We start from the raw sequence: 10,052 nt of genomic DNA on the forward strand, positions 1-10,052 counted from the left end.
AAATAGGTACTTTACAGTACAAACCACAAGGTGAAAAGAGAAATATAAATAATTATATCGTTATATATTATTTTTCTACAATGACTCCCTGACCGCCAGTCACTGAAATATGTTACTTACATTTGGACCCACATCCTTAAAAAAGTGATATTTGTTACGAAATCAAATACGCACAAAAATGAGCCATACCGCAGAAAAAAAAGTCAAGATTTGCGTTGCTGCCTGAGCTAACCACTCAGTCTGAGATCTATTTGATAAGAAAGAGTCAAATATTATGTTGAAGATTACTGTCACAGAAAAATTTTATTGTTACTGACATATTTATGGAACGTTAACAGAGAATGTTTGATGAAATATTAAAATAATCCTGGAAACTCAGAAGGTTATCTAGATTTGAGCAGAAACAGGGGAATGAGGTCAGTTTACTTTAGTAGACTGAATTTGATTAATTGTTGAACGTACAAAATCACAATTTTAAAGCAACCTTTGTTATTGGCAAATAAGAAGGTCCCACCGAGATTTGAACTCGGATCGCTGGATTCAGAGTCCAGAGTGCTAACCATTACACCATGGAACCACACGATAGCAGTGGCATGTGCTCCACGTTAGAGTCAAGGATGCGTTCAAGTACTTCTGATGTGGTGGGAATGTGGCTTAGTTTTACGTTGCTTCATATATTCAAACGTTTCCGCGTCGAAAAGCGGCGACCGTACTGAGGATAAGACTACTAACGAGAAAAATTCAGTAAAGAAGAGTAAGAAATCACACTTTGCTTTTACTTTTCCAGAAAGAGGCACAATTTAAAGAGAAAGTAGTAAAATACAATGCTGAAAAAAATGCAGGATATGTCTGTAAAAGTTATGTGGTTCCCCATTTGTTTTGTTTTATTAGTTTTACAAACAAATGTAAAAAAACAAACAAAAAAAAAAACAACTACATCAATAAAAAAAAAAGCATCACCTTCTGTGCGGTAACATATGAACGTCCTTTAATGCAACACCGACTGACGCGGTAACCATGGCAGCTGCCATTCTCGGGATGGCAATGACATCAATACAGGATGAAATATTCAACAGCGTCCTCTCGGGAGACGTGGAAGACTTACAGCAGGTTCTGGAAAGTTATGACCCTACCGAAGAGCCCGAGGAGACCAATTTGTTTGGAAAAGTGGACGAGATGGGAAGAAATGCCCTTTTGGTCGCTTCCATGCTGGGAAAGAGCAGCGTTGTCCGTGAACTGGTGAAACAAGGCGCCAAGATGGACGAGCAAACCGTCAGAGGTGAGAGGGGATGAACTGAGTGACGCACTGGGGTCTATTATTTCACAATACGCTTCAGTTTAGTGCATAATCAGATACCAAAAACACGGGTGCAAGTTTGAATTCTTATGCAGGATTGACCTTTATACATTTAATATAGTACAGTTAAGCCATCACCTTGTTATGCTGCTGAGTTGTTGTATTTTTAGGGTATACGTCACTGCATCTTGCTGCTTGTTGGGGCCATCTGGACACAGTTAAGACCCTGCTTGAACTAGGCGCCGACTTAAAGGCCAAGACCTTCAGAGAGGAGACGCCTCTGGACCTGGCCAAGAGATACTCCCAGACAGATTGCATTGATCATCTCACACAGAGTGGTGTGTGAGGTCTATCTCAGCAATGTAGATTATAATGAGTGGAAATGACTCTAAATTATGTTTGTCCCTGTCCAGAAAAGGAACTGGATGCTCTCATCGCTGCCGCAAATGAACCTCCTGCAGGTATTGCATTTATGTCCAGATTGTGCTTCAGGTTTACAACTTTTTAATGTATTCTAATTTATTATTTTTAACATCTCTTCTATGTTGGCTGTTTTTTTGTTTTGTTTTTTTTTAACAGGCACAACTGAGACAACAAGTCGCTCGACCCCAAGATCAAAGAGTCGGAAAGGCTCAGCTAAACGCTAATTTTGAGAACATTAATTATAAACACTGAAATATATTGGCATCTATCCTTCAGCGTTCTATACCCACTTGTCCCTGCATAGTCACAGTGGGAGCTCCTGGCTCCAGTGGTCAGAGGGTAAGAGGTGGTGTACACCCTGCACAGGCTGTCAGACCATCACAGAGCATTAGAATTATTAATATAGAAACAAGATTTCTACTAAAATATTTGTTTTGAACACAATTCTAAAACAGAAAAGAAAAATGTGATTACATTTAGAGTGCATTTATCCATATTCAAGTTCGTCCCATGTTGTGACAATTTACCCACAAACCTTGTTGTACTTAAAAATACATATGGTTTCTTTTAAAAGAAAATAATCTGGAAAGTGTAGCAAATGTCTACAAACAGCAAACGTCTCAAGCTGATTCATGTGTGAACATGAATGTTTAAGTCTTGATAAGAGACATTTAACTTACAAAAAAAAAAAATCAGAGTAGACAGTTCATCCTTTCATGCACAGTTTATTGGAAATTCACAGAAGCAAAATGAATTACTCATGGAAACTGTACATACCGTTTACCAAATGAGAAACAGAAAATAGAAAGAAAATCAGACCAAAAACTAGTCTTTTTAAAACCATAGGGTGGTCATTCACACTTTGACTTTTTTATTTTAAATTCAGTAACACATTAAAAGCCTGGATGGTTTTTATATCTAGCTTTCATGCTGCTTAAAGGCAAAATAGTCAGCTCAAGCAGATTTGCAGGGTTTTTCTTTGTCATTTCTGTTAATGTAAAATTTGACCATGTTATTTGAGGGAATAGAAGACACTATTGACAAAGATCAATTTAATTTACTTCAGCAGTAACTAAAGGTTTTTCTACTTTAGTTGATCAAAAACCCCCTTCATGTACTCTGAATCGCTTCTATTTTGGCTTTTGCATTCTTTCAATGTGTAAATCACCCGACTTTAAAGAGAGCAAGTGAAACACTGGCAGAGAGGTAGACACAAACATATGATTTTCCTACAAACCCAGTAGCCATGCGAAGAAAAACTGAAAAAGAGCAGCGCTACTAAATCCCCCAAATCACATTAAAAACGACAGAAGTAGCGAACACCAGAAAATGTCTCCAAGATATCCAACTACAACATGACAGAGTCTGGTTGGCATGACTACTTGGAAAAAGACACAGGTACACGTGGTGCACCTTTGAGAAATCCACGCTCACGGCTACAGACGATACACACGTTGTATTTTTGCGTTGTTCTCTGCAACATTGCAACCTAGTAGCAAAATCCCCAACCTTTAACTATGGCGGCTTGATTGGAGGCTTAAACGTGTGCAGCCTTGAGGAAAGCTGAGCAGCAGTCTACGGCGGTCAGGTATTCTACACACGCATCTGTTTTTCCTTCTACATTTATAAATGTATGGATTTGTAAAAAATGACTTTTTTCATGTCTAAAGTGGTACTCCCAAGCACGTCACAACACAGTGATGTGAAAAAGTGTTAAAGTACACATGCATGAGAGTCTTAAAGGGGTGTATCCAAAGTCACACCCCAAACAGTGTCCATGTCATTTTCACAGCAACTGATGGCGGCGAGCGTTGCTGTCTGCATTGCTAATGTAGCTTACAGCGACAACGTGGTTTTGTCCAAGCAAAGGCACTGAAAACATAAAACTGAAACTCAAGCGTAACAGCTCTGACTTCTCCATGTTTTTATGTTATAGCCAACCCGCCCAGATCATTCCTTACATCTATCTCTATTTGTCAAGTCTTGTCAACCGGTGGCAGAGGAAACCGTTTCAATATTTAATTTCTGACCTAGACGGAGTTTAAGCTACACATTAACACAAAAGCGATCAAAATGAACATGAAAAGATCCTTTAACAAATGCATCTTCTTCAGACACTCGCGTGAGATCTCTGCTGGTATTTTTCAACTGAACACAAAGTCAAAAGTGACTCAGATACGACCGACACAGTTCAGAAAGACAAACAGTAGTCAAAGGAAACAGGGATTCGTCAAGAGCAAAAATCCAAACCAGGCATGCACACTTCAGGGCTTTGAAGCCACATGTAGGCAGAAACGAGGAAGGAATAATGTCTTTTTCCAAGTAGGATTTGGTTTCTCTTACTGAAAAATCTTTCTGACTTTTACAAGTCTATTGCGTGGTTTCCACGGTGGTGTCTAAATCGAGAACCATCAAAACAAACAGTTTGGAGTGGAGAAGTGCTGGGGCTAGGTGAAGGACTATGTCACTTCTTTTGCTAAATGAGTTTTGAATAGATAAGTAAAAAGTACCAATTTCAAACATTTATGGTTGCACAAATTCTGGATATTAAAAGTGTTGAGTTATTAAATTCAACATCAAATCCTTTCTTGTGTTCCCACTGCGACTCCAACAACTTTTGTTAGTTATTTTATAAAAGTTTTGAACCGATTTGCTCAATTATCTGTTAAACATGGAAGCCTCAACACAAATCTGGTCGATCAATTTCTCTCTTGGCCACAATTTGAGTTCTCTGCTCATATTTAACTTATTCTCAATTAACCCATCTTGATGTAATGTTAATAAAAGATAAAGGACTTAAATAAAAAATAAAAGGATTTTTTCACCGTAGTAGCCCGTAGATTTAGTCAAAATCCAGAGTTTCATTAGTTGCTGGGATGGGTTAATGTCTGATGCTCTTTGAAACATTTCTTTCTAAATTAGTTATGCTCTTTTGAAATATGACAAAAAAAATAGTAAAAAAAAAACGACATCCACGATGGTGGAAGCAGATGCTGAGCTCCAGAGTTTCTTCTGCAATGTTCATCTGTGCGCTCCAGAGAATTTCACATTAAAGTCCCCCTGTTCTCCTGTGCAGGTGAAAGGAGGAGACATAGAAGGGTCCACTGTTTTCCCACAGTTCCTTGTGAGCATGCGGTTTCACATGAGATGGATGAATGATGCATGTAGATAGCTACATGCAGGAGTACGAATCAAGAACCATTGTGGTAACTATGCTGGTCACAGTCCTGTTCAGTAGGCCAGGTTGGTGTAGAGAGCAAATCCCTGCCCAGCTTGCAAACGAAAAAAAGAAAAAAATAACATGAACGTTTGATGTTTAATCATCTCTTCTTCATGGAAGCCTCGGCACAACAAGCCAGAGCTGGCAATGGTTCTGTGGTTGTCTTTCAGTTCTTTGAAGGGTCCCAGTATGGAAGTTTGGCCAGTATGTCCTTATGATCCACCTCAACACTGGCCACCAGTCCTCCTTTGTTCAAAGGAGTTCCACTGAAGTCGATGTTCTCCCCCTTCAGAGTGGTCATGTGGCCTCCTGTAAAGAAAATGAATGGTTATTAGACAGATAAGTCTAAATGAATTTCACCAATATCAGAATTAAGAGTTAAAAATGAGTTATATCAGCTAATGGGTTTCTGTTCTCTTTGTCAGTGTTCAAAAATATAAGAAACTGGTTCATTTGTAAATTAATTGTGCGCTAGAACAAATTGGGTTCATAAACCAAACACAGGATATTTGACATTAGGTCAGACTTATGATAGATGCAAAGAAGCTAGATAGCTAGTAAAGGTATATTAGCAGCTAGTTAGCGGTAGCCTCAACCATTTCAGAATGCAATGAAGATGTTCGAGTGTGACTCAAACAAGTCCCGCAAGGAAGGGGAACAAACCATAAGATGTAAAAGATAAATAAAGCCTGTAAAGACAACATTCAAATTAAGACTGACATATTAAAGGCCAACTTGCATTAAAAAAATAATTTTAAGACATTTTAAGGCCTTAATACCCTGGATACATTCCCTACTGGGAAGAAATGTGAAACTAGAGCTTTCAGAGGGTTTAAGCACCTCATCCCTCTCATCTGAAGTCTCTGGTAATCATATAAAGAAGGTATAAAAGTTTGTGGAGAAAAAAATAAATCAACAAATAGCTATGTTTTTACCAAGTGCGTTCAGTAGTGCGGCACCAGCGCAGATGTCCCATTTCTTAATGTAGGTGATGTGGATGTAAACATCTGCTTCATCTATAGGCTCTGTTTGGCCTGAATGCATCTTCAACAGCGATAGCACCTTGTATCCTGTTAGACAAAAAACATAACACTGTGGCTGAAATGCCTGGTAGCCTGTCGATTTAAAGAACCTTCTTAACACAAATGGCTGCTGCTTGCTTAAGGATTATAAAGAAAAATGACAATTCAATAACTCTAATCCAATTATTTGAGAAAGGCAGAAACTGCTTACATTGAGAGGAAAGAGACAAATGCTACTGAATCAACACACTGCACTAAGCAATACGTCATTGAGTTGGTGATAGCGGCTCTCAAAAGTCTACACTACCTGTTTAAATCATTTGTTTTTCAAATTTAAAACTCAGAAAATGTTTTTCTTTATTATTTTAGTTTTTACTGGCCGCACTGGCGACACCTGGAGGATATGCTGCGAAACTGCTGATTTTGTGAAAACAATTGTGCGCCTGACATGATGAATAATTCAAGTATCTATGTCTGCAGTTACATGAGAGCTTTTTAAAGCATGCATAAATGATTCATTAGAAGCCCTGGCAATACTTCAAGACCACATTCAATTGTGAAAGGAGCATGAATTTGGAGACTGAAAAACAGCAGCCTCACCAGTTCCAAATGCACTTCTGAATTTGTTTACATTGCGCAATTCAGGTAAACAGTGGACATTAAAAAATGTCACATAAAACATGCAAGTAGTCAATGACGCCTCCTACTTGCACCATATTAGCTTCCTCTTCTTCTCACAAAAACACAAGTTTCCCAAGGCTTATTTACATCTTTTTGCATATTTAAAAGCGTTTCTGCTGATTCCACCTCTGCACTCAATCTTTGGAATCTCCAAAGAAGATGTGCTTGGATACATGCATACTTTTTTTTTCTAATTCAACTAATGCCACTCTTTAATAGACATTCCACACGAATCTTTGAGCAATAGGCTCCTGGTCATCACAACAGCAGGTAATGTGTTTCATGTTCCTGAAATGCCAACATGAAAAGGACCAAGAATTCTCTGCTCACCTGCGCCACCTGCTGGGATTATTGTTGTGCTGTTTCCAAAGGCAGAATGAAGAAAGTTTTTTACTTCCCCAGAATGTGACCGTGATACGATCACTTTTGGCGAGTTGAGGTTGTAGGACGATCTGTGCTCCATGTTTGTTCCCTGACCAACCATCGCCCAGGCTGAGGAGGCAATGATAGAGACAGAAGCAGGGCAGAGAAAGAGAACAAGTTTATATACTTGCATTTTTTTGTAGCATAAAGACACTTTAGATTACAATAAGGCTTTTTTTTTTTTTTTTTAATAACAAAAACACATCCAAAGTTAGGGATAAAACATCTCTTCACAGATGCCCCAACTTACCAGTAAACCCTGTAAATGGCTGGTGTATGACACCAATGACTGGTTTACCCTCTAAAGCAACACACACCATAGTGGTCACATATTTCACCAATTTCTCTGTGGAAAGATAAAGTTACAGGGTAAAACAGAAAACAGGCATTTGTATCCAGGCTGAGTATCTGTTGCTGTAAAACTGGATGCAACATTAGCATTAAAGATGCAGCACTTGGGATAAATGAGCAAACTACTACAAATAAATAATAATAATACATTTGACACATTCTGTGCCGCTCTAAACACAAATAATTAAATGAATAATTAATTAAATAATAAATAACTGGCTATATTCCTTTCTATACATACTTTTCATAAAATCTCCCATAGTAGTGCTAAACAAAATGCTAAACAATTAGAGTGACAGTGTCGGCTGTTCTCAGAGGCTGAAAAGCAGCTTCAGAGAACCAGTTCTACACAAGCATATTGTTCAACACGGCTGAAAGAAAAAAAGGAGCATATGGGGTCATCGGACGACTCCACTGTTTTCCAAAGTTCAAGCGAAACAAGGGAAGATGAGGTAATAACGTTGGACTTGAATGAAATCACAGAAATAGTGATGCCGACCCACCTGTGTATTCTTGAGTAGCATCCAAAGGATCAATCCACACAGTGATGCTATCAGCAGAAACCTCCCTGCCTTTCTCCAGCTTCAGCATGTCATCAGGTATGTTCCTGCTCCAGGACACCGAATCTGGTTGGCTGTCACTTTCCTCGCTGTACACCTAAATACCAAAACATTCGGGTATGACCGCTTGGATATGGATATTTTCGTCTCAACCGCACACAAAATCAAAGCATAGTTTATGATAATACATTTGCTCACAGTGATTTCAGGAAACGTGTTCTTTATTAGGTTGTACATCTTCCGGTGCGACTGCAGGTCCCCCATAGTCAGAAGCTCTTTAGCTCCCTCTTTTGTTTTCCCCTTTGACTTCTCGTTGAGTGTGTCTTCTTCGCGGACTCTTTTCACCTAGACAGAAAGGAGCTATGTGTTCAGCCAGCAGATACAGCATAAAGGGAGAAATCATAACGGAGATTGGCGTCTAGATGTTGGGTTTAGAAAAAAAAAAAAAAAAGAGAGGCCAGTGGCATCAGTGGGAGCAAGCCAGAGTACCTGGAGAGAACCCACAAGTACACAGGAGAAGTCAGTAACTTTTAAACCATTATCATTAATAATATAATTAATATCAGGGCGATATAAACAGTTATTACAGTCTAGCTCCACTTACATATAAAATGTTTCAACACAGTAGTCCATAGACAATATGAAGAAAAGGTTTGCGTTTACCTCTTTCCCACCCAGTTGTGCAGCCTCCACAGAGACAGCTAACAGGTCTCTCAGGTCCACCTTTTTCCTTTGCCTGGAGACGCAAGACGACAGAAGAAAGGTTCATATCGGAATTTTTTTTTTAATCCTGTTTTAAAAGCAGATGATTGAAAATTTAATATTCTGAAGCAGCAACAAAGACATAATCTTTTTAAAATCAGTCCATCTCTCAGTAGTCAGAAAAAAAAAACTGAAACTATTTAAAAGTACAAAACAAAGTCCACATTCACACTTTCCAGGTGCAGAGACACTGTCAATTAGGGTGTGGCACACGGTCCTGTCTACTGAAGTCTCTTCAGCAACTGCAGCAAGTGTCTGAGGAGCAGGACTGCATTCAGACAGACTAAAGTGACTTTGAAATCTTAATCAACCTGGCTCCAAAACTCTTTAAATTAATCCTCTGATCTTTCACTGTCATATAAAAAACTGAAAATCCTGCACATCTGCTGTATGGTTTTATATCTATCAAGCATCCAGACAGGTTTGATTAAGCCAAAAAACACCAGTTTGATCTGTCGAAATCAGAGACATTAGGTAATACCTCAAAGAGAAAAGAAATGGAGAAGTAGGAAGAAGAAAAATGGAAAAAATCAGGTAGGCTCGAGTAGACAGGACAAAATAACATCCAATGGACTTGCAATAAGAATTGCGTCAGATGATATGACTTTCCTATACAGGAAGAAAAAAAAAATCCAACCTGAAATAGGACAGGTGGTTGGAGAAGACCCCGGCATACAGGTGGTAAATGACACCGACTCCCAGCAGGCAAAACACCGCCACACCGAGCGGTGACAGCCGGATACCCATGGGAGCCATGGTCATAGGAGGTCACTCTGACGGGTTTCAGCTGAATAAACGTGGGAACCAAAGAGAACAGATGTTCTCCGAGTTTATCAGTTACTATAGCTGACGTGGTTGACCAGTGCAAACACCGAGACGAACCGAAGAGCTTCGGCTTCACAGCCTCCGTGTGGCTTTGAGGCAAATTTCTCCGGATGCACACAAAGAAATGTCCCAAACACGACAAGGAGAATTCTTCAAAACAAACCCCAGAGCTCTACCACCAACACAGGGTAATGGATACGAGCCGACTAGCCGTTCAGCATCGTCTGACCCTGGAAAAGCGCCGAGCAACACAAAGTCTCCGTTGGAAACGACATTCCGCCTCTGAAGCACTTAAACCGTCGCCGTCAACTGGCAGAAACAAGCCACGACTTCACTGCTGCCGGAGCGGAAAGAGAACAATCACATCTCTGTTCAACCATCTTTTTTTTTTTTTCCTGAGCTACGGTCACATACTCTGACACTTCCTGTTCCGGGTTGCCGTCGTCATACTAACCGGAAACGTGAGGAAAACTACAAAAAAACTACGA

At 39.5% G+C, this 10,052-nt stretch overlaps 2 protein-coding genes and 1 non-coding gene across 3 annotated transcripts; 1 reads left to right on the forward strand and 2 right to left on the reverse strand.

The window, feature by feature from the left end:
* Positions 1–505: 505 nt before the first annotated feature.
* trnaq-cug (transfer RNA glutamine (anticodon CUG)) lies at positions 506–577 on the reverse strand. Its single transcript has one exon. It is a non-coding gene; the product is annotated as a tRNA-Gln (tRNA).
* A 444-nt stretch (positions 578–1,021) lies between these two features.
* On the forward strand, positions 1,022–2,281 carry LOC129362191 (ankyrin repeat domain-containing protein 45-like). Its single transcript, XM_055033595.1, has 4 exons — positions 1,022–1,279; positions 1,468–1,635; positions 1,711–1,758; positions 1,877–2,281. Exons 1-4 carry the CDS (start codon positions 1,039–1,041, stop codon positions 1,942–1,944), a joined length of 525 nt encoding a protein of 174 aa, XP_054889570.1. The 5' UTR covers positions 1,022–1,038; the 3' UTR covers positions 1,945–2,281.
* Positions 2,282–2,425: 144 nt separating this feature from the next.
* Positions 2,426–9,952, reverse strand: bpnt2 (3'(2'), 5'-bisphosphate nucleotidase 2). The gene is made up of 8 exons (XM_055033594.1): positions 9,377–9,952; positions 8,641–8,713; positions 8,176–8,322; positions 7,921–8,074; positions 7,317–7,412; positions 6,974–7,135; positions 5,876–6,010; positions 2,426–5,249 (listed from the first exon to the last, which is right to left on the reverse strand). Exons 1-8 carry the CDS (start codon positions 9,499–9,501, stop codon positions 5,107–5,109), a joined length of 1,035 nt encoding a protein of 344 aa, XP_054889569.1. The 5' UTR covers positions 9,502–9,952; the 3' UTR covers positions 2,426–5,106.
* Between the last annotated feature and the right edge of the window lie 100 nt (positions 9,953–10,052).

This window comes from Poeciliopsis prolifica, unplaced genomic scaffold, assembly GCF_027474105.1.
Source record: "Poeciliopsis prolifica strain line A6 unplaced genomic scaffold, Auburn_PproV2 SCAFFOLD008, whole genome shotgun sequence".
NCBI classification, from domain to species: Eukaryota; Metazoa; Chordata; class Actinopteri; order Cyprinodontiformes; family Poeciliidae; genus Poeciliopsis; species Poeciliopsis prolifica.

Bases quoted from the DNA above. Each gene is read 5' to 3' on its own strand.
- LOC129362191 (XM_055033595.1), top strand. From the start codon at position 1,039: ATGGCAATGACATCAATACAGGATGAAATATTCAACAGCGTCCTCTCG. The intron at 1,636-1,710 runs GTGTGTGAGGTC...GTCCCTGTCCAG, and splicing joins TGATCATCTCACACAGAGTG to AAAAGGAACTGGATGCTCTC. The intron at 1,759-1,876 runs GTATTGCATTTA...TTTTTTTAACAG, and splicing joins CGCAAATGAACCTCCTGCAG to GCACAACTGAGACAACAAGT.
- bpnt2 (XM_055033594.1), bottom strand. From the start codon at position 9,501: ATGACCATGGCTCCCATGGGTATCCGGCTGTCACCGCTCGGTGTGGCG. The intron at 8,714-9,376 runs GTTGGATTTTTT...TTGCGTCTCCAG, and splicing joins AACCACCTGTCCTATTTCAG to GCAAAGGAAAAAGGTGGACC. The intron at 8,323-8,640 runs GTAAACGCAAAC...CTTTCTGTCTAG, and splicing joins CACAACTGGGTGGGAAAGAG to GTGAAAAGAGTCCGCGAAGA.